The sequence below is a fragment of the Lycorma delicatula genome, chromosome 5 (genome assembly GCF_047948215.1).
Source record: "Lycorma delicatula isolate Av1 chromosome 5, ASM4794821v1, whole genome shotgun sequence".
Classification (NCBI taxonomy): Eukaryota; Metazoa; Arthropoda; class Insecta; order Hemiptera; family Fulgoridae; genus Lycorma; species Lycorma delicatula.
The window spans coordinates 179,691,473-179,717,140 of NC_134459.1; the positions used below are offsets into that span (position 1 = coordinate 179,691,473).

Consider the following 25,668-nt stretch of genomic DNA (forward strand, 5'->3'; position numbering starts at 1 on the left):
ACTCCAACTGTTTTTGCTATATCTTCAACTGTAATATGTCAGTTTTCACGAATAATGTTGTCAATGCGGGTTTCAAGTGCAGGAGTAGTAACTTCAACTGGCCGGCCAGCCTGGACGTTGCTCGTCAGTCACTGAGATTCGACCGTTTTTTGACTGTTCTACCCACTTATAAAAATTTCCGTGGTTCATACAACTTTCACCATATTGTAAAATCATTTGAGAAAAGATTTTAGCTGGTTTTTCACCTTCAGAAAGCAAAAAATGGATCATTGAACGTTGTTCAACTAATGTGGAAACTTCAAGCGGACACGCCATCATTAAATGCAATACTGAGGTTATAAGCAAAACAATTTTTATCAGTCAGCTGTTCTCAGCTCATCCCAGTGATACCAACCTAGTCATGAAAGTACAAAACTCCTACAAACTGTTTCATTTCTACGTCAATTTGTCTCTTTTAACTATTGAATGTCCCCCATATTAAATCATCCAAGTCATTGTATGACTAGGAGAACTGAGGAAATTACTGGAGTTCAATTAGAAGAGAGCTTGTATAGAAGGCTACATTTATTTTTCACAAAAAAAGTAAATATGGTAACATACGTGTTTACTACAACTTTGGAATTCACAGAACGAGATGAATAGGAAAACAGCTGAGGATGATGCTGCTGAATATTTGTGACTTTGTAAAAAAAAATATATATATCACATGTCACATCTCAGCTACCATAAAAAACAGGCTCCTCAAATAACAATACCGTGTCCTATTTTGTGAAAAAAAACCAGATATGATAAAGTTTTATTGTAAAATAAATTCTAGTTACAAACTCAACAGGGAAACTCAAGACAAAAGATTAAACCCAGAATTTCTCAATAAAAATTGCTTGTTTGCATGAAAAAGAGCATTATCTCTAAAAAGGTCTATTTTAATGACTAACATAGAATAAATATATATATTTTCAAAAATAAAAACAACTTACTGCTAAGAAATAATGAAAATGAAAATTGTAACTGATAGATGTTAATAAAGTGAGAGTTAAACCATAAAAATTCAATTTAAAAAAAAAGGCTTCTTATAAATAACATTCCTGATGAAAAGAACCATTTAAAATACAAAGAAAATCATCAGCATGTAGACATCAGCTGGCTTTTGATGGGAAAAATACATTTTTGATAAAATAAATGTTAAAAATATATATACGATGAAAAACGGTGATACCCAAAAGGAACTATAATGATTTCACAAACTGTCAATCAAATGACTAATGATTTATTTCAAAATTCTAATAATGAAGCAAGATTAACTATACCATCTACTGATACAATTCCATATGAATTCTATTACTTAACCCTAATAGCGGTAAATGCTAAAGGTGTGATGTTAGTTACAGTGGCTAAAGAGTTAACATTATCACAGTTATGGTGATATTTGCAAGTCCTGATACAATCGCTTTTCTTATTGTTAATAACACAGGTCAAAAAAAAAAATTAAAAAATATTGGAACCAAAATAAAAGTAGGTGAATTAAAATGTATTTTTTATGCTGAATCTTAAAATGAAAACAGTTTTTCTTCACCACCCGCAGATTTTTATTTATGACACTTTAAAATTGAGAAACTTCTTAAATAATAGAATACAAAAATAATAATTATAATTCCTACCTTCATTTTTCAGACATTTATGTTCATCTTAATTTCTTTTTTCTTATTTTCCTTTTGTGTTCAGTGAAGTCTTCTCTTTTTATCATCCAGCAGTAGTCATTCATCATAGATTCATCCCATCTGCCTTGATAATGTTGTTCCATCTGCAATATATCTTGATGGAACCTTTCTCCTTGTTCGTCGCTGATGTCACCAGAGTTTAAAGGGAAAAGTTCAAATGAGAATTTTAAAAATGAATTTTCAATGGCATTCTGCAACCTAAATTTTTGTAGTTCACTAAGAGTTCATTATAAGCCGATCGTGGTTTTTCAGCTTTAATGTTCTCAAGAAAGATCTTTGAATAACTTCCATGCTACTAGTTCTTGAGGATTTAATTTGCTGTCAAATATATTTTCACAAATTAATTTTCTTATTTGTGGCCTGATGAACATTCCTCTTTAATTTGCCTTCACTAAATCGTGAAATAACTCAGCTAAATATTTAAAGCTATCTCCATATTTATTTAATGCTTTAACAAACGTCTTCATCAGGATTAGTTTTATGTGTAGAAGTGGTAAAATAACACGACCTGCTGCGACAAGAGGAATATTAATAACATTTTCCTTTCCTGGGGTAAACAGATTTCTTTTTGGTCAGTCTTTAACTGCATAGTGCTTATCTGTAGCTCGACTAACCCACAAACACAAAAGCCACTCTTGGAGACCGAGAAGAAGCCCTAACCACTTTCAAGTCAGCAATGATTCGCCAAGTGTTCATCATACTTAATAGCTTTTAAAATGTTTTACATACTTTTCGTGTTTCTTTCATTTCTACAGAAAGTGCTATCAGCGTAGAAGAAAACTTATTCGAAAACTCTGCCTTTAAGCTTCTTTGTGATGGGTCTATAAATAAACGCCAATCATGAATAATATATTCAATGTCCAGTTCAGACATTAGCCCCGAAACATCATGGCAGGAACAAATTAAAGCATCTCTTCTAAAGTATTTTAGTATATTTTTGTTTTGATTTCTGTATACTGAAACTTTAGTATGCTTGTTTAATGCATTCTTTAAGACGTGAATCTAGGAGTTCTGTTGGTTGTTTTGACAAATACAAAGTCACGAATTCGGTCAATTAGTTCTGCTTGTGTGATGAGGTGAGGTTCAGTATTTAATTCTTCTGGAATACAATTAATATCTATTGAAGTTGAGGATTCATCGACTGAACCTTCTGGGGAATCAGAAATTTCTTCCCAAGAAGTTGGAGCAATTGGAATCAGTAAATAAACACTGTGAAGTACTAGCCTCACAGCTAAATGAACATTTGGGTATGCGATACTGCTTTCATTGTTTGTATTGAAACCCATTTGTTAAGCAAACTTAGCAGTCACCTTAACAGTCAGTAGGCTCTTGATAGCATATAGGTACGTGAAAAGACAAATGCTCTTTTTTCTTTTAACCACTGGATTAGTTTAAAGTAGCACTTGATGCATGCTACATGCGGAACCTAGGATTTATCTTGGTTTCCCAAGAGACAGTCAATATAACATTTGTAAGCAGTTTTCAGTGGATCCAATTGTGATGAAACTTTGGCAAGTTGTGTGCATGCCCATGAAGGTTTCTGAATTAGTTTAGACCTGCTAGGTGGCCCTGAGGTTGAGATATTTTGAAAAATTGTATTTACAGTCTGATTTGGCTCATCAAAATATGTGTTACATGGAAAGAAATACGTCTGCAAAAATGGACTCATTAGATGGCGCTGGGGTTGAGATAATTGGAAAAATTGCATTTATGGTCCGATTTGGTTCATATTCAGAATATATATTAGTTACGTGAACAGAAAATTTGTTTCAAAAACTAACCTATCGAGATTTACGAAACAAGAACAAACAGACTTTCTTCTTCTATACGTATAAAAGCCAGTGTTCATATGTGTGTCCACTATAGACTAAAAACCTACTAGACCGATTTACACGCAGGAATATGGGAAAATGGAGAAAGGGGAAAAAGAAAACGGAAAATGGGAAAAAGGAAACAAGGGAAATAGGGAAAAAGAGATAAAGTGAAAGGTTAAATATATTGAAGTTCCGTAATGTTCCATTTTTTAAATGTTTTATCAAACTTTCAATTGTGTTCATTTAATCTACATATATACACTTAAATTTAGCAATAGTGAAGCATTGCTGGGTCTGCTAGTTATAAAAATAAATTGAGTTTTAATTTATAAATACTTAATTACTTAAAATACTTCATAAAATTGTTTCATCATGGAGTGCAATAATACATAGCACAAAACATACATACAAATCTTGATGTTCAATAAAATAATGCCAAAGTTGTTTTGTAACAAAATTTTTCACTAAATTTATGGCATAACTAATGAAACAATCTTTATAATATGCGTGTGATAAAACCAATACCACAACTAAAGAACACAGCAAGCCATACCAAGAACTGAACTCGTACTGAAGAAAATTTCATCACGAACAACTAGTCATTACTTGGTTTGGCGACATGTTTATAGATGTCTGGCTTGACATGAAATGACATCATTTGACTTATATGTATAAAATATAGGTCTACAGCATGCATCATAATGTAATCAGATGTGAATCACATCACATATAGATGTACTAACTTATTCGTATTGTTATTAACAAATAAATTTAAGGGGTTGTAACTTAAGAACGTTACATGATGGGTTGTTTCAGAATACGTATTCTGATTCAGCGTATAGAATACTATATAACACCTACTCCTTTTTCAGTTCCAAATTTTATATTGACCGGTGTGTCTACTGCCGCACTTGTTTTTATATCACTACACACATCCTAATTTGTATTTTATAATATAAATATGATAATTCTGTTTAAAAAAAAATATGCTGGCAGATTGCAATTATGAATTATTAATCATTTAAAAAATGGAGCATACAATGGACCATTTTTTTTTCTTTAATGAATGACATCATAAAATATAATGTAGGGTAGTTAAGGTGTATATTTTTATCTTTAATTAGAAGTACTGAATGTTATTAAAAAAAACCTTGAAAATAACATATTTTGTGTTTTACTTTTTAGACACTACACTCAAATTCTAAAAAAGTACTAGTTGATTCTAGGATTACAGACTGTATTACTAAATCAGTATGTGTGTGTTTGTATGTATATATATATAAAGAGTAAGCAGGCAAAGTGGGCAGAATATATGATTCATTTATGTTCCTACAAATATCTTCACATGCAAATCTGAATTAAAATCTAAATGAAAACCTGCATGTTCAAAAAATATTTTTTGTATTTATAAGCAAGACAAATATCGACAGCCTAAAAAAATACAGTGTAGTGAAGGTGAAACTATAAAAAAAATGACCAAAAAAAACCTGAACCTTTGATGAATTTGCACCATCGATGATGACTGATGTACCCATAGTAATGTTAGGTTTTGCCTTTACAGTTGTAGCAGTCAAGACAATCAGTGGTATTTGAGTTTGTTCACATTCACCGGTTACATCCCGGTTAGAACTATTTTCACTTTCAAATTGATTTTGCACATAGACATCTTCTTCTTTTCCCTTTTAAACATATGAGAAATATTTCCAAAAAAAAAAAAACTGTACAATTCTTGAATACTAGTAATCCATGAATGTGTATAAATACATAATTTTTACATGACAGACACTACAAAAAAAATATATTCTCTATGATTACTAATAAAATTCTTAAGACTGAATAAGAAAACAAGCGAATGAAGATATACAGTTCAAAATTAAAATAGTAGTTTTCAAAATGGTTATACTAAACACAAAATGGCCAACAAATATTACAACTGATCTTAGATAAGCGACTAATATGGAAAAACTCTCATTAAATGAACAGAAGTATTCTACTGACCCATTTAATTCATTTACATCCAACGGAAAATTAAATAGCATAGAAATGTACTGATAGTAAATACTCATATATATTGACTTTATTTTATTTATAAAGCAACATATAGTCCACCAAATATGATTAGATAAAAGCAAGAACACTTAGCAAAATGTAGTATCTTTTTAAATATACAGTTTTTTTTAAAAAAAACCTGTCAAGACTGTAACAATTCCATCCTCTACCGTGACACATACAGGAATGAAATACCTATGTAGATAACATAATCTTTTTTACTTATCGGCAACAAAAACCATGAACAAGGTAAAAATTGACACCCAATGAATGATATGAAACACTGTATGGATGCAGTAAAAATAAATAACCATAAATAATTAGATGAACTAGAAAAATACTATATAACGTAAAACAAAAGCTATCGACCTTTTTAACAACTAAAATAAGTCTGAATAATTTTTTTGTACTATAATTCATTTTTAATGTACTATAGCCAACGGCTTGGTTCTTGATCCCTGTCATTTGACAAAGTGTAGGGAGGAAGAATATAAGTAAAATAATGTTGACTCAAACACTTAGCAATAGTTTAGTGCATTTCATTTAGTGAAAAGGTTAATTATCAACAAAACAGTATTTATTATTTATTTGAAGCGCACGGTTATGTATCAACTCTTGTTCTGTTCCTACATTATTAATTTTAGATAAATATGTTTTTTATTTAAAGTACGTGTTAAAGAGTATACAATTTTATTTTACACGTATTTATTATTATTTATATTATTATTATCATCATTTTAAACTTTACATCTTGATTCTTATTTTAATTTGAAATGACTTCTCAAAAAAAGTATCAAAATAATTCGTTCTGAAAGAATGAAAAAAGAATATCTAATCTCGTAAAACATTCCAGGAGTAGTATATTATTCCAGTATTTCCATACTGACAGTTAAGAGGAACTGCAGAAAATACAAAAAAATATTTAAAAACTTGCTACAATAAATGTTTAATTATTCCACAGAAAGGAATTTAAGCTTACATTTTTAAGTTAACATATCTACTCAGTAACACGTTTTTACACATTTTTACAACCTACACAGTCATTTTTCAAACCTATTTGATAACATGAAAAATGGTAAGAAAGACACAACTATGTTTAAGCATTATTAATATGATAAAACACTCCAATCGTATTCAAATAGTATGATATTTGAGTAGTATGATAGGAGTGTTTTAATTTCAAACAGTATGAAATGCATGATATCACAAATTCTTCACAGGTCTCAAGAACCGGCATGAGGAGAGAAGTTTCTTCAAAAATACTATGTTTCTGATAAGTGTTCTTGCCTTTTGACTGATTTAGTAGTTAATATTGCTAAAACACATTATTCAAAATACATGTAACCTGCACTACATGATACAATAGGATAACATGTTTGAAAAATATATTTCTTCTTTTTATATTTCTAATAATAATTTTTAGTACAGCCAAAATCATTAATGATAACGACTGATGTTTTTAATTATTTTTCATCTTACCGTATGTTGCTTTTTAAAAAAGAGCATATTTTCTAAGTACACTTATTAATTAATATTATTTTCATTACATATTTCAAAGTTATCATTAATAGCTAAATAACAATAAAAATAAATAAAAGTGCAAAATGTTTGCTTTCTGACAATTTAAGAAACAAGATATAATCGGCAGTGTTTATCGGTAAAGTAACCTTATTTTTACTAGTACATTTTTTAGTGGATGATGAATCCTGTAAAATTTTAATTTCCAATGATTAGAGGGTTCAGGAAATAGTGAACAAGCGAAGATACATTCTCTGAAATTAATTTATACACACTTCTAATTTCTTTTCTTATACTGGTATACAGATGTTCAACTTAAAATAAACCCAACCGCTCAGTAGTTTACAATAAATGTAAATTTTTTAAAAAATGGATTTATTGGTGTGAGATGGGTAAAATAATGTGGAAGATGTTATGAGTAGTGCAGGAATAAGGACTTTTATTGCTTGCACACTTGAGTACTACCGCTACGTGTTGAGCATCGGCTTTAGAACAAGATTGCATAATCGAGTATTACTGTTTGTTAAAATGACGTTAACTGTTAAAGAATGTGTATTTTCGTGATGAGACTTATTTAGAGATGAAATCTTGTTTATTTTAAAAAAAGTTTAGGGAGAAAAGGAAACATCAGTGAAAAGGGTCATTCAGAAGTCTGTTAAAAAGGTTCGGTGCTAGACCAGAAACATGCCAGACAGGTCGGTATCAACGATGCAGGTTGTACAGGGCATTAAAGCGGCAGTTACAATATCTCCTCCTAAATGTTTGTGGAGATTAAGCCAGAAAAAGAATGTTTCACTAGGTTCAGCCCAACACTGCAGTGAGGAGAATGATGAAATGTTATCTGTATCGAATGCAAGTTTTCCATTAGCTAACTAATGCTGATTTTGCTATAAGGGTTCACTACTGTAACAGTTCAAGAACTCCATTAGAGGCAACACTGGCATTTTACATCAAGTGTTTTTCATAGAAAAAGTGTTGTTTCACTCTGCGGGTTTGTTATTAGTCAGAACTACTGGACTTGGGGTACTGCAAACCTGCACATTACCTTTGAATCTCCCCTACACTCACAAAAAATAAGTGTATGATGTGCGGTTTCAAGACAACAAATTATAGAATCCTTGTATTCTGAAAAACTGTGGAAGCTGCTGTCTACCAAGAAATTATCCAGCAGTTCATAGCCTTATTGCAAGACAATAAATGTGACTGCAGGTTGCAACAGGACAGCGCCACTTGCCTTAAACTTGCTCTACTATAGAGATGCTACAAATTTTTTTCAGTGGAAAAATCATTTCTAAAGGTATATGACCATCAAGATCTCCTTATCTGACTAGTCTAGACTTCTTTCTGTGGGGTTACTTAGAAGAAATTGTTTATAGGACTAAATTGTTTAGAGTAGTGCAGGGTGTGTGGATGACATACACCCTGGAGTACTCTTAAAACAAACATTACGAACACCAAGGAAAGACAGGATACAGCTAACAAAAGTAGCCAGATACATGGTCAAACGTGTTGACTATTGAATAGAAGTGGAAGGACATAATTTTCAACACCTGTAAATTATTATATAGGTGTTTAATTTATAAATAATAGTTTATTGGTAAACTAAATGCTGGGACCTCTTTAAGCTGAACACCCTGACCATATAAATACTGCAAGAAAGCACATATAAAACATCTAAGCTGACTTACATAATTAAATTTTATAGTTGCTCTTGTTTTTATTGGAAAAAAATAATCAACCTGTGGAGCGGATTTATAAGTTACAATTTTCAATTTTACTCCTTAGAATGTTAACAACAATAAAGATACAGTAACATATAAAATTACGATTTGAACTTCAGTAATCTGCTGGGCAAACTGGTCTATACCTCTAGTATATCTAGGTAAAGAGGGATGTTGGTAAGTTTAAATAATTAAATTTTACAGCAGAAAAGTCAGACATTAGAGCCTAAGATTAGGATTTTATGAGATTCCAATTCTGTACTTATACTGGAGATTTTCAAAAACTATGATTATTTTACAGGTTATAAAGGGGTCTTATTTTGTTCCTGATATATAATTACTTGGCATTCCTTAAGTTTGATTTGATTTCTGCATTCAAAACATCTATAATAAGGTGAATGTAAGAAAAAAAAATTAAATACTGAAATGAAGAGGCTGATTATCCTATACTAATATATATATATATATATATATATAGTATAGGATAATCAGTATATATCTGGGCTATTCTTATGGTATTTAAAATTACCAAGACTTCAAACTAGTTATGAAACAAGCCTGACTACATGACTCAAAATTATATGAAGTTTGACTCATAACTTCATACATGTAATAATTAAACTACAGAGTTACAACTATGTTGCCAAGAATTTTTCTACAACCAGGATTGACCTTAAAGAAAATAAAAAATCCATGATAAGAATACAGCAAACCCCATCTACACAATTATACAGTTGCTCTTTAAACTATACAGTACCATTGGAGTCACGGTTTATATATACTGGTATGTTCAAAAGTGTGTGCACATGTACTATTTTGTATTTTCCTCAAAATTAAAAATAAAAATACACAACATACTTATATTAAATTTTCAGTGTGAATTCTATAAACTTCACCAGATAAAATTGCTAGATAATAAACTTCTGAAGTTATATATGAACCATTAGGCTGTAGTTTACAAGATAACACAAATTACTAACGATCAGTATATTTACATATGCATATAAGATTACTTACAAATTTGTGAAATCATGCTTCATAGTGAAATTAGTATTTAAACACATATACAATACATATAAATTTAGTTAGTACTTTAAAAAAAAAAATTTTTTTTAAAATATTATTACATAAATGAATTCACCATGAAATTACATGATCTATTAAGTTGTATAGAAAAAATAAATCCCAAACCAACTGTACAAAGTGCAACCCAAAATTTCAGAGAATTTGTAATATTGCTTTACTAAAAGTAAAAAGTAATCTTTTTAAGATTTATATTATTCCTCTATCGATGAATTATATTTAAATTCTATTAAATAAACCACCTAGTACAGAATATTGAGGTAAGACATATCTTACCTTGATTTTCATGAAAGTACTTTCACGGATCCTGCATCCTCAGTCATGATTGAAATAATTCTGTTATTGCATAATAAAACTAAAATAATCATAATTGCATATTAATTTACACAAGTGCTGCTATCTGTTGCAGTTTTTACAAGACTATCATCTCCCTCAAATGTTGTATGACAGTTTATTAAATTGAAATTTTGTTGTATATATATATATATATATATATGCAATATTTTTTAAATACATTTAATTTTATGTCATCTTTATTAATTTTTAAATGTGTGTTAATATCAGTAATAGAATGTTTATTGGTTTGCTATGTTATAAACCTAATCTATTTTTGTAATTTCTATAATGTTCAAGAAATCTAGTTTTAATGGATTTATTTGTTTTTCCCACTTAAATACCATCACAATTATTACATTTAATTTTATATATTCCATACAGATTGTTTATATTATTTTTTTTTTTAATATTTATTATGTGGTTTTATTAGGTTTGTATCCTGGTAAGTTTTAGTAATACTTTCAACGATATTAAGTGTATAAATACTTTATGTGTATTTTTTTTTGTGTCTATTATATTTTTTATTTTGTGTCTATTATGTATTTTTTGTAAGATAATGCATTGTTTGTATTGTTATATAAGGTTTAATAGTTGTTATATTCCTGTCTAGTGCTGTAGTTTTAGAAGGGACAACATTGTAACAGATCTAATTTGGCCATACTCTGTTATTTGGGCCATCTTGACATTTTGACACCTAAGGAACCCAAAAAACCAGATGGAAATTTTCTAGATGTTTGAATGTACATGCATGTGTGTGTTGTCTTGCACTCCTTACATATCCAGAACTACTACAATGATTTTTACCAAACTTGGTCAGATTACTTCTATATATGGAGCACTGATGCCATTACAATTTCAACTTAAAAAGTCAAGGGGGCGAGGCTGTTCAGCAAGGTCACCCTCAGTATCTCGAGAATTAACCTAATTAGGGTCTTATTTTATCTTAGGCACATTTGTTAACAATTAAAAAATAATATTTCCAAATTTTTTTTGCAAAATTGCAAAAATGATCTAATTAAACTAGTGGCTAAGTGGGTATACTCAATAGTACCCCTCTATCCACAAGGAGCACTAGTGTACAGCTGTTGTAGTCATCTGCTATGTTGTGACATCACATGCAAGTGGTAGAATTAAATAAATTAATAATATTTAAAGTATCCGTTAGTACTGCCACATCCACGTAAATGAAATACTGTATGCGCATGCACTTTAGTTACAATCACTGAATAATAATAATAAAATTATATTTAAATAAAATGATAAATATTTTTATTTAATTGTGTGTGTGTGTGTGTGCAAGCCATGCATCAGAAAAAAACCACATCATGGGAAAGTCTTACAAATTTGTTGTAAACTTTTTTTTATATATATTATTTAACTAAAGTAGTATAATATCCATTTTGAACTGCTATACGTTTCATAATGTTCATTTCATTATTTAACTTTTCTTTGTTATTATGTGTATATTTTCACACAATCAGTGTGAAATTTATAAAAGTAAATCTAATGATTGTGATGGTACTTATGTAGGAAAAACAAATATATCCTTTAAAACTAGATTTCTTGAGCATTATGGAAATTACAAAAATAATAGATTAGGTTTATAACATGGCAAACCAATAAACATTCTATTTCTGATATTAACGCGCATTTAAAAATGAATAAAAATGACATAAAATTAAATATATTTAAAGTATTTCATATATAGATACAAACAAAATTTCAATTTTATAAACTGCCAGACAGTGTTTAAGGAAGACGTTCTTGTAAAAACTGCAACAGATAGCAGCACTTGTGTAAATTAATATGCAATTATGATTTTTTAATTTTATTATGCAATAACAGAATTATTTCAATCATGAGTGAGGTTGCAGGATCTGCGAAAGTACTTTCATGAAAAATTAAGGTAAGATATGTCTCTTACCTCAATATTCTGTACTATGAGGTTTATTTTTAAAAAATTTAATGTTTTTCCACCTCTCCAAAATATTTCTTGAGTTTCAATACGATGAATTTCCTAAGATGTGAAATACCTCTACAAATCAGTTGGTTCTGTGTTGTGATTGCATATATATGTGGTTTTCAAAAGAATTATTGCTATGTCTTCATAGATGTTATATTTATATGCTATATTTACTATGTCTTCATAGATGTTTTTTGCTTGTGCATTTATGTTAATCTTTGTTGGAATGCATGATGGTGATGAAATGAATGAGTTTCAGGTAATCTTTCATTCTTTTCAATAGACTTCTGGCCTTATTTATGGTGCAATTAGTATGTACTCACTAGTATTAAATCTTGGTAACTACATGTCATTTAGTATTTAATGAATTTTCACTGCATTACTGTTTGAGTTATAAAAATCTAGCATTGTCAGTGATTTGTGGTGCGTGATGAAGTTAAAAAAATTCTTGTATCTACAGTTGAAATGGGAAAGCAAAATGGATTTGAACAGCTTACAACAATGATATTAAAAAAAAAGATTGATAATGAAATAACTGAATAAGCCATAATTAACATTGCAGGATGAAAAGAGAAATTTGAATAATTAGAACAAAATGTGTGATAGAGTACTTTTAAGTAAATGATTTTGACGAAGAACAAAACAAGTTTGTAGAGAATTATAAAATGATGCACCATGGTTGTTATACAATTATTATCAAAAAATTAAAGAAAATACTCTAACAAAGCCAAAATCTTTTGACAGACTTTTTCTTGGAACATCATAAAGTGTAACAAGTTAAATAAAAAAACAATTAGTAATTAATTATTGGCACGTTTTACTTTTAATATGTAGTGAATAATTTTTGTGATGTAACTGCAGAAAACAAAAAAGTTACGCGAGTGAAAACATGTTTCATAAAATCATTCAAGTATTCTACGAGATTTTTATGTAAAATACTAAAAGAGGTATTTTATAAGAAAATTTAAATTATTTATTCAACATATTTAAATAATTAAATTATTAAAACGTTAATTGGATAAAATGCTTTTTAGTTCCTCCCAATGACATTTTCATAAAATTTAAATAGAAATTTTGACTTGTTCAGCATGATTTTGTTTAGAATAATATTTTGAGGAAAAATTAATTGTATAAATGAGCGATACTCAAACTTTTTTCTAAGTGCCGGCCTCTGTGGCGCGAGTGGTAGCATCTCAACCTTTCATCCGGAGGTCCCGGGTTTGAATCCCAGCCAGGCATTGTACTTTCACATGCTACAAAAATTGTCATTCATCTCATCCCCTGAAGCAATACCTAATGTTGGTCACGTAGTACGCAGTTATTTTCATGATTGTTTTCAATATTGTTGAATTTTGCAAGTAACCTTAACAAAAATTATCATCTTGTTCCTTTTACTCTACTTCAACGTATAACTTTTATTTTTCAGGAAATTTAATAAACTATTTTATATATCATCCTTGCATTATGATGAACTGAAAGAAAAAAGTTCACACTAGCGATCACGAAATGTATGAGATATGTAGAAAGCGAATAAATTCTGCCAAGTTGGGATAAATTTGCTACTTTTAAGTGTTACTCACATCATTGTCTAGATGATGAAACCGAATATGTATTTTCTGAATTATACAAAACACCTAACAGAATAAGGGAAAGAAGGAAATTATTGACACCCAACCAAAACTATTATTGTATAATTTTTCCTGCAGAATATTTTATATACATAGAAAATATACTATACTACATTAATAGAAACACAGATTACAAGAAGAATTATGACTATTATTCTAGTATGAAGTATCTTTAAAATTAAAATAAATCTCAATGTATGAAAAAAACAACAATACAAGTAAATTCTACTTCTCATTAAACTAAAACTTTCATAGAATAAAATTAAGCTTGAAGTATTTTCTGAAAAAGAGAAATTAAACTGACCTTTAGCTCTGATTCATAACAAACTGATGCGCATCAAAGGAACAAAATGTTAAAGAAAAAGGAGTTACAAATTGCAACATGATATAACCACATGGAGGGAGAATTGACAATATTTTGAAAGAAAAACTTAGAAATGGAATTATATAATATACAAAACAGGGATGTGGTTGAGTATAGTAAATGATTAGATTAGGGCAGATAATATGTAGAAGGTGGAGGATGTAGGAGATATATACTGTAAAAGAAAGTGAACAATTTTTGACACGAAGAGAAAAGAATCAGTTACAGCAGTACAAAACTGAGATAATAAGGAACATTTCAAACTGTGCGAGTGGTGTGATCAGAAACTGGGAGATAATAAAGAAGGCAAGTCCAAAACTTCCTCCAAACCAAGAATATACGAGGGACGATCAGAAAGTAAGTTACACCCCTCTATAAAATAAACACATTTATAAGACAATTTTTTTTTTTATTGAACAAAAAACTACATATTTTTATTTATTTTTCGACATGACCACCAAGTTTTTTTTAACACTTTGCATATCTCGTGACAAGTTTTTCAACTCCACTCATAAAAACATCATCCGATTTCCTTAAGGATCGTTTCCTTCATTTCATCTTCATTAGCGAAATACTCCTCTCGCAGGTCACCCTTGAGGGCACCAAGCAGGTGGTAGTTACAGAGTGCTAGGTCAGGGCTGTAAGGCAGATGAGACCACACTTGATACTTGCATTTTTGCAGTACCTCCTTAGTCATATGAGCTGAATGAGCAGTAATGTTGTCATGAAGAAAAACGATCCCGTCGCTCAATCTTTCAGGTCTTCGATCTTTAACGGCTTTACGTAATTTTTCTCACAGTAAGATTTGGCATTGATTATTGTTCCTCAGGGCATAAATTCAATGTAAACAACTCCCTTAAAATAGAAAAAGATTGTCAGCATAACCTATTGAACATGTGGGGAAGAAGTTTTCACTTTTTTTGGTTGCGGTGAATTTTTGTGTTTCCACTCATGCGATGCTAGTTTAGCCTCAGGAGTGTAATGAAGCACCCAGCTTTCATCCCCTGTGATGATTTGTTTCAAAAACTGTAGACCGGTCCTGGAATAACATTGAAGAAAAGAAAGCGTAGACGCAAAACACTGATGTTTGTGGGGTCGGTCAACAGATGTGGCACCCATTGTGCACACATTTTATGGTAATCAAGCTGATTGTGAGTAACTGAAAACACAATACTATAACTGATCTTAAGTTCACTTGGAATTTTAATGTGCTGGATATTAAAGATAATTTCTTTCACACGTTCCGCATTACCTGTTGTGTTTGCAGTTGAAGGATGCCCAGCACACAGTTCGTCACTCACATTTCTTCTTCCGTTACTGAACATTTGGCACCATTTCGTGTTCATAGGGTGTAACACTGCATTCTCACAATATACTTCCAACAATCTGGCGATAAATTTCACAACAATTGTAATTTTTTGTCCCCAAAATTGGACTACTGAACACATTTCTAAGCTGGACAAGACCTGTAGAGGACACGCCATATTGTTCAATGACATTACACACATGTACAGAATTACTGCTGGGGGAGCATGAAGACAACAACACAACCAGTGCTGCCACTACAAGACATTAATATTTCCCTTTCAGTTCAAGAACATGGCAAGGGTGTAACTTATTTTTTTATCCACCTCACGCACTAATTCTTTGTTAATAAACAGAAACGTGTATTTAAGTAATCTACCCAGGTCTTTAGTCTCAGACAAGGGATCTAAGTAAACTGATGGCAGTTTAGCACCTGCATCAGATAAAACAAGAGACTGCATACAGACTGGCATAATATAAGAGGGAATAGGAAAACAGCACTAGCCAATATTACACAAGGTAATTGTTCCTCCATTACCTTCTTAATAGCCACATTAGTTCTCTTTCTACACATAGAGGTAATGGAGGAATAATTTACCTTGTGTAACAATGGAACCAGTAGCAAATGCAAGACCATACAAAAGACCTAGGATTATACTGATTGGTTCAGCTACTTACATAGATCAATGGGTTTAAACATGAACAGTAAATCAAGAATATAAATATTAAACAAGAATTAAAAGCATCTGAAGAAGAAATGATGCAAGTTTGAAGAGAATTCCTCATGTCAGAGAAATTTTAATCACACTATGATGTAATACGACGACTGTACATAAATAATGAGAATGGTCCAGAAAACCTTTTATTTAAAATCCAATTATACATGGATTCTATCACCTTCAAAATAATTCCCTTGGGAAGCCACACAACACTTCAAACAGTTTTCCCACTCTTCATAGCAGTGTTGGAACTCAGAAAATGGAATATCCTTCAGATGGTCGATTACATTTTTTAAAAATGTTTTTTACTGTTCCAAAATGGTCTTCTTTGAAGTATTTTATTAAAGTCGGGAATAGGAAAAAGTCACAGGGACTCAAGTTAGGTGAATAAGGTGGTTGAGGAACTACAAGAATGTTTTACTTTGCCAAAAACTCATTAATTGAGAGTGTAAGATGAAAAGGTGCATTGTCATGATGCAACATCCAGTTGTCTTTGATGGCTGGTCTCACGCAGGCAACTCTTTTCTGCAGTCTTTCAAGAATTTCTCAGTAAACATATTGATTTACAGTCTGCCCTGTAGGCAAAAATTTCTTATGGACAATGCCATTATTATTGAAGAAAGAAATTAGCATGGTTTTGATTTGATCATTTTGGCTTTTTGAGACATGGTGAGTTTGAAGTGTGCCACTTTTTGCTCTGGTGTTTTGTTTCTGGGTCGTTTTGAACGAACTTTTTTCATGTCCAATTCATTTGTCAAATTTTGATGGACTGTGATATGGTTCAAATTCAATTATTCTGCAATCATTCTGACAATCGCCAGTGTACCATATCAAGTCTCTGATTTGCTCAACATTGTCGTCACTTTTTGACATTAACGGTCTTCCAGAGCATGGATCATACGCAACTGATTCCTGGCCTCTGAAAATGCTTTAAACCACCTAAAAACTTGGGCTCGTGTTAAGAGTGTCATTTCCATACGCCCTTTTAAAATTTGAAAAGTTTCAGTACCATTCTCATAGAGTTTAACACAAACCTTGACTGCAAAACGTTACTCATAATTGGTATCACTCATTTTTATAACGCACAACAAAAACTCATTTCACAAAAAATTTGTTTATGTTATACGTGACAACAATAGACTAAAAATATTAATACTTAATATAAATCAGCTGTTCATTTAACCATATGTTTACTAGTAACTTTACAGTGTTGCCACTTTGGCAGCCAGAAAAAAACAAGTCATTACTTTATTTACAATCCTCGTATACATAAGATTGTAGAAAAATTATTTACTCAATGACAATAACACTAATGTTACTTTCAAATATAATCCCTCGATTACATTTATGTACTTGACCTATCTTTCTGTGAGTATTCTTAATCCAATAGTAAAGAATTGTTCACCTTGGTGTTTGAGCCACTCTTGTGTCACATTCTTGATCCACGTTCATTGCTGCCTAAATTGATCCCATATACAAATTATTTGAGAACAAAAAAAAAAATCTGATGGTGCAAGATCGCGTGGATGTGGCAACACCTCCTTACCAAATTTTTGTATAGCTTCTTGTGTTTTTGAGCAGTACATGGAGGGGGTCTTCTTATGCAGAACAATTACATCTTTGAAAGAGAACCACAACATTTCCTCGACATTGCAGATTTCACTTTATTTCCTAGCATATCTTAAATAGAATTCTCCCCAATAATAACAACAAATTAGGCCTTTACAGCTCTTTCTTTCTTTTTCCTGTTTAGCCTCCGGTAACTACCGTTCAGATAATACCTCAGAGGATGAATGAGGATGATATGTATGAGTGTAAATGAAGTGTAGTCTTGTACATTCTCAGTTCGACTGTTCCTGAGATGTGTGGTTAATTGAACCCCAACCACCAAAGAACACCGGTATCCATGATCTTGTATTCAAGTCCGTGTAAAAATATCTGGCTTTACTAGGACTTGAACGCTGGAACTCTCGACTTCCAAATCAGCTGATTTGGGAAGACGCGTTCACCACTAGACCAACCCGATGGGTTAGGCCTTTACAGCTCTAAAACAGCCTTACGTCACTTTTAACACCTGATATGTAGGTCCAAATTTTTTTTGTGGAAGGTGAACTGAACTCAGATATTTCCATTCCACATTCTGATATTTGGATACTGGATCAAAATAATGAATCCAAGTCTTATGACAAATTTTTATGTGATCTATAAAATTATTACCTACTGATGAAAACCATGTTTTAAGTTCTGTACAAATGTGAATTTGGGTATCTTTGAGTCGACCGTCTTGGAATACAAGAACCTATACATAAACAACTTAAAAAATATCATGATAGTTTTTAGAAAGGAAGATATTGTGCGGGACAAATATTTTTTTATAAAATCAGTAATGAGGGATAGAATAGTGAAATATAAAAAAAGGTAATTTAATACTAGTAGATAAATGATAATGCGAATAGAATTTATTTAATCCACAATCTGTCTGAAATGGGCAAAGTTGAGAAAACTAAAAACATAAACAAGCAATTTCCAATAACTTTTCTAAGTTAAATTTATGGGAGAATTTTTGGAGCTATTTAAAATCAAAACAGGTGCAAGGTAAGGAGACAGATTGTTTCTGAACCTCTTTAATAGTATTAAAGAGGATCAGAATAATCATTAAAAAATGCAAGGAAAATATTAAAACTAAATGAGGTGTAAGCAAGAATAGGTTGCAAAAAGGACAATCTAGAAGTAGATTGTTTTGTCTCTATGGAATATCTGGCAATAATTTAGAACAATTTTGAAATACAAAAATAAACATTGAAAGCAATCGCAGAAAAAAATGAGCTTACAAATTTCCTATGACAAAACAGAATGTATGAGAAATACTAAAAGTAAACAGAAATCATTAACAATTCTCAATGGTAAAATTAAACTAAATGAAAAATTGAAATATCTCTAGAAACAATACAGTGTAACACAACCTGGAAAAGTCAAACTCAGAAATGAAAGCAAATAAAATGGAATTAACTTATCAACTAACGAAAAATACTTTTCTTTTAATGCAAACTTTAAGAACTATAACGCTACCTTTAAACCAGAATACTTATATGCTGCTGAAACAATAATGATATCAAAGAATAAAGAATGGACATTATAATTAAAAAAGAAAGGAAAATTTTAGGACCTAGAAGATGAAATGAAGAAATTTGAAAAAATTACAGGATCTACTGGGAAAAGATTAAATTTTTAAGGATAGTTAAAAAGAAGAACGGAGGACAACAGATGAACAAAAAGAACTTTTAACTACCTTTCTTTCAAGAAACTGAAAAAGATTTAAAGCAATAAAATATTAAAGAAGAAATTTTGGACCGAAGTACTTTCAGAAACAAAATTTAAAAAAAACCAAGTGTTTTCTTGAAAACAAAGAGAAAAAAGGGGAAGGAAATTTCCCATAGAGAGAGAGAGAGAGAGAGAGAGACATGAAGTTATCAAAAAAATGAATGAGTACAGGCAGAAAATTAAACAAAATTTTAATGTACAAACATTTATGCCCACCCAAGCGATAAAACAGAAAGTTAAAAACTTCCTTCTTAGAGTTTCAAAAAAATATTTATAATTATTTAGTGATACTTCTGAAAGATTTGGATGTTAAATAGAACAAAATCAAATTTTTCAATTCTAATGTCCTTTGAGATACATAAATGTTAAATATTTTTCAACCACTCAATAATTTTGTATAGAAATTTAATAGAATCTAATAACATATATAAGCTACCACACCAAATTTTATGAATGTTCATTTCATTCGGTTTTTTTTTTTTAAAAAGACTGGATTCAGTGATAATTTTATGTACAAAAAGATTTTTTTCAGTCTGGATTACAATTGTAATTCCAGAATCATGAATCATAAAATCATTATTCATTATTAATTATAGCATAAATATTATATAATACAATATATATAGCATTATTCATGAATCATGACTCATTCCTAACAAGGAATGAAAATTATTTAGGTCTTTTCACTTAATATTCAAAGAGATAGACAATAGACAACATACACCTACATATGTACATATAAGAGGTGCGACAATAAAGTAATGAGACTGATGTGAAAAAATATGCGGCTTACCGTTTTAGTCATGTTTAGTGTTGTCTCCTTCAAAGTAGTTCCCCTCTGATTGCACACACTTATTCCAGCGCTTCTGTCATTGATGGTAACATTTCTGGAACTCATCTTCTGTAATATCCTCCAAGACCCTAATCACAGCTTTTTGAACATCTTGTGTTGTTTGAAAATGGTGTCCCTTGACCGCCATTTTGACTCTTGGAAATAGAAAAAAGTCGCACAGAGCGATATCTGGTGAATAAGGTGGCTGTGGTAGTACTGAAATTTGTTTTGAGGTTAAAAATTGCTGTACTGACAGAGCAGTATGGGATGGTGCATTATCGTGATGCAGAATCCAATTATCAGCAATATTGGCACGGACACGAAGAACTCGTTTACGAAGTCTTTCTAAAATCTCTTTGTAGAAATATTGGTTAACTGTTTGTCCAGGAGGCGCCCACTCTTTATGAACAATTCCCTTGGAATCGAAGAAGCACACAAGCATGCATTTCACTTTTGACTTTGACATGCGAGCCTTTTTTGGTCTGGGTGATCCCTTTGAGCACCATTGCAAACTTTGGCGTTTTGTCTCTGGATCGTATTGAAAAAACCAACCTTCATCACCAGTGATAACACGGCTCAACAAATCTGGATTGATTTGCGTTTGCTCTAACAGATCGGCTGCCACATTTTTCCGTGTTTCTCGCTGTTGTTGTGTGAGATTTTTGGGGACCATTTTTGCACAAATCTTTCTCGTACCAAGATCTTCAGTTAATATTAGACGAACCATTTCTCGATTGATGTTGAGTTCTTCTACAATCATTTTAACGGATAATCTTCAATCAGATTGTACGATTTCACGCACCCTGGTCAAGTTGACATCTGTCCGTGAGGTTGATGGTCGTCCACTGCGGTCTTCATCTTCAACATTCGTTCTGCCTTTACTAAAAATTTTATGCCGCCGAAAAACTTGAGCTCTTACATAACCTCCTCTCCAAAAGCCTTCTGAAGCTTACCATAAGTTGTCGTTGTGTTTTCACCCATTTTAACGCAAAAAGAAATGGCATACCGTTGCGCAATATTTTGCGGTTTCATTTCTGTGACGAGAGACACAAACACGTGTTCACTTATTACAGCACAACTCACAACTGAGCAGTTGCATCAATGTGCCGCTTGGACTAGAAGTAGCTTATAGACCAAGGTCAAAGATGGTGTGCCTACGCAAGCTGCAGGGTTGCCACATCTTGCAAAGAAAAATCAGTCTCATTACTTTAATGTCGCACCTCATATAATTCATTGAAATTCTATCATCAGTTTGAAATTCAATCAACCTTCGAACTAATGAAATCAGTAACCAATAAGAGAATACAGTATATTTCAAGGCGTAATATACACACACTACAATCATTCACACAAAAAAAAAAAAATATATATATATAGTTAGTAGAAATTAAGTAAATCTCATACTCACACATTACAAACAATAAAAAAAAGAATACAGACAAGTAAGAGTTTATCAAGTCACTTACATTACTATTAGTAATAAAAATAATTGATTAACTACAATTAGCGATATAAAAATACAAAATGTACATGCCAAGCGAAAATTGACAGATTTAAAAGTGAAACAGGAAGAAAAAGGAGATAATCCTTTAAACCAATCGACCAACTATTACCAACCAATATTTTATGGACAGTGCTGTGTATTTTTTGATTTGAAAATTTATGTGCTTCATCTTACCTCATCATCATTAGTTCCTACAATTTCATCGTCAATGGTGACATCATCTTTGCACACATTATTACAGTCATCACTGCTAGAACCATCATGAGGTTTACTGTCATCATTAGTACTGTTCTGGTTACAGATGACTTTTTTCTTTTCATCTTTTCCAACAACAGCTTTTATTGTAGCGGTTACAGAAGATTGCGTCGGTAAGGGCAAGGACGAAGTAGAAGAGACAGAGGGATGAGGTCGGGTAGGATGAGTAACGGCAACAGGAGCCGCCGCTGGTAATTCGCACAAATTTTTTGTTTCTTTTTTATTGTTAGTACTATTATTATTACTATTAGAGCAGTTATTATTGCTCTTTAATTTAAATTTTTTAACTATAGCTTTTACACGATCTTTAAGAGATCTCTTTTGTCTTGTCGTTGAAAGCCCCAATACTTTTTTAACTTTAGGTACTTTATCGGGAGATTGTTTCTTTTTATTAGTTCCAGTCACTTTTGAAAATATACTTCGCTTTTTCACTTTTGGATTATTTGGCACTGATTCAGCACTACTGCCCATACCACCACTATTACCGCTAGCACTGTATGTATTAACACTGCAAATGTTTTCAACCTCAATTGTAACTAATTTTTTCCCCAAAGTCCTATTAACTGAATCTTTTTCATTTTTATTGTTTGATTTAATTTCTTCTTTTTCTTCCTGTTTTGCTTTTAATTCTTTAGAATCTTTTTTGTTCACCTTAACTTTTTGTATGTCTTTCTCCTCAGATTCCTTATTAGCCGCATCTTTATCTTTACGACTTTTTGGTAAATCTTTTTCTTGTCTGCCTTCAACTTTCAAATTTGATGCAGAATCCATAGCTTTTACAGAATCTCTCATTTTAATCCTATCTTCTCTTTCATCTATTTTTATGTCCTTACTTTTTACACTGACAACTTCATTTTCTGTTTTTTTACATGGTTGTTGCTCTTTTACAACCACTTTATCATCCTTCTTTTCTATTTTATCATCTTTAGATTTGTTTTTTTGTGTTTCTTTGCGGTTATCCCTTAACGATTTTTGAGTTTCAAGTGGCTCTTTACTTTTTTCTTCTTCTTCTTTTTTTTTAACAGGTTCCTCTTTCTTTACATCAATTGTGGGAACTTCTTTGACGTCATCAGTAGCATCCTTGTCATTTGCTTTTTCCTGAAATTTAGTAAAATAAACATCAATTAATTTTATTATCCACAGAAAAATACAACGAAAGCAAACATAAAAATATATAAAAAATTTAATATCCAAATTAAATGTATAAAAAAAAAGTTTAAATCCAGAAAACTTCATATATTATAATTAAATGTCAAATAATATTTTATTTACCATTTAATCTTAATATATGAAGTAGTTATAAATGTTGTTTGGAAAACTAAAAAAAATCCTCTCTAAAAATATTAGGGTACTTATGTAAATCTACGCTTAGATTTCAGGAGTGGAAATCTAGTTTTACCTAACAGGAACTTCAACTGTTAGCTCATGTTTGTCATTAATCCCTCTAGAGAAAATAAGAGTTTCACAGTCAGATTTGCCAAACCACTTTACAATGATAAAGAAATGGCTATACTGCAGCTAGAAGATGCCAGACCATAGCGCCATGCAACATCCTCCATAGAACATACAGCCAGGGTAGCAGCTACAAAATCTCCACAGCATCTATCCACGGAAAAGAAGGTGAAAAGTAAGGTTTAGTGTACAGCGAGAGAAAATGATCAATCTGCAGAAGGGTTGCCTCTGTTGGTTATGTAAAACATATGGCTTCTAAGAGGACCTATACTTGCTTAGCATTGTTTTTTCTCACATATGATCAATATACAACAGAAATTTACAAATAAAACCAAACCAATATAGCTAGATTTCCTACTTAAGAAAAAAAAATCTGATAATTACTTTTCCCAATTTACTAGAACTGTCCACAGTCAGAATTGCCAAATCACTTTACAACAATAAAGAAATGGCTGCCCTATTGCTGGTAGGTACCAGAGAGTGCTACATGCTGCATGGCTGAATCATGTGCTGAACGAGTCTAGTTTGATAAGATGGTTTTCTAAATTTAGTCTGGTTAGAAAAACCTTAGTAACTTTCGTAACTAAATTTATATGCATTTACCTTCTTCCTGATGCATTTCTGCTACTGAATTGAAAAAAAAAATACTATAATTACAACAGCTTTAGTAAAAAAATCCCCAAAGAGGGACAGGGGTAAAATTAAATTTTAGCAGAAGTTGTTTCTGTAAAATAATGTTATCAAGGAACTTCTTGAAGAAGTTCCTGTAGAAAAAAAATTAGTTAAAATTTATACCTACTTCTATCTCTATTTCAATTTGCAACTTCTATTTTGGTAACTTCTCCTCCTGTTTTTGTACAAAATACACAGTAGTTTTTCTCAACTTTGATTATATACAACCTTATTATTTCTTTATTTTTAACCTGAAGTGTAATAAAAGAGTTTGTTCATTTGAATATTCATAATAATAATCAGGCAAAAAAAGGTTCTCACACAGATTACCTTAATAAGCAGTGAAAATAAATATATTAAAAAAAAAAATAAAAATAAAAAACAAAATAAATTTCTTTTCACTTTATAATTCAAATATTGAGAGACAGATAAATTCATACAAATTCCAAATAGAGACTAACAACCAAATTGATCTGATAATACAAAATTTCACACTTGTTTAATATACACAGAAAAGGCAGTTGTTTTTATTTAGAAATAAATAAACTGACCTTATTCACCAAAGCTCTATCTCTATCCCTTATTAAACTTCTGTTTGACCTGTGGCGTGCTCTATTGTTACGTGGATGATTTACCATAGTGCACCCCAGTTTCCTATAGAAGTCTTCAAAGCTGTGGAGAAACCTACAAAAAATCCAGGTGAAAGTTACAAAATTAACTTTTAAAAATAATAAACATTAAATTAATTAATATACCTGCTTTCTTTATGAATCACACACCTCCAAAGTCAAGCTACGATGCACCAGGTCTTTAGGGCCAAAATAGTTTCAGAAACTGGAATCAATTGTTGGCTTTGGTCTAAAAACTTTTGTCATAAATCATTAGAAGCTGTAAAGTATAAAAATTGTATCACACTTTATACAGTTACTCTGGAAAGTGTTATTCATTATTATTTAGGTGATATGCCTGTGCCTGAATAATTCTATGAGCTCCTGCCATGATTTTCAAAACATGCAAATAATGATTTGCCTTAATAATGCAAGTGATATGTAAATCATATCGCTTTCAATGTAAATCATTCACTTCAGATCATCATATAAACGACAAAAAAAAAAAAAAATAGTGGGTGCGGGTGGGTGGTCCTTGCCATTATTGGCATGGCACATCCCAAAATTGTTTTATTAAATAGCAGATAGGCATCAAATAAAAAATCTTAATAAATGGATTAAATACATACATGCACACATACAGTAGCTGTCATTTATTTTATTACTGTGAGCAAAATGAGATGCTAACTGCGATATCAATAACTAAAAGAAATAATTCTTTTAAATTTGATCATAAGTGCAATTTTAAAATTAACCTAAAAAGTAAAATAGACTACACTGTATAAATATAAAACATATAAATGCAT

General features: G+C 31.0%; 1 protein-coding gene across 6 annotated transcripts in view; it reads right to left on the minus strand.

Moving 5' to 3' along the window:
- The window catches only part of htk (AT-rich interaction domain hat-trick), a 176,261-nt gene that overhangs the window by 71,396 nt on the left and 79,197 nt on the right, over positions 1 to 25,668 (minus strand). For 3 of the 6 annotated variants that reach the window (XM_075367662.1, XM_075367661.1, XM_075367663.1), the window contains exons 12-14: positions 24,806 to 24,938; positions 22,050 to 23,228; positions 5,026 to 5,211 (exon numbers count right to left, since the gene is read on the minus strand). In XM_075367662.1, the coding sequence (XP_075223777.1) occupies positions 5,026 to 5,211; positions 22,050 to 23,228; positions 24,806 to 24,938 (1,498 nt within the window). The remainder of the gene's footprint in view (positions 1 to 5,025; positions 5,212 to 22,049; positions 23,229 to 24,805; positions 24,939 to 25,668) is intronic. The other 3 variants (XM_075367665.1, XM_075367666.1, XM_075367664.1) reach the window with 3 other exon arrangements.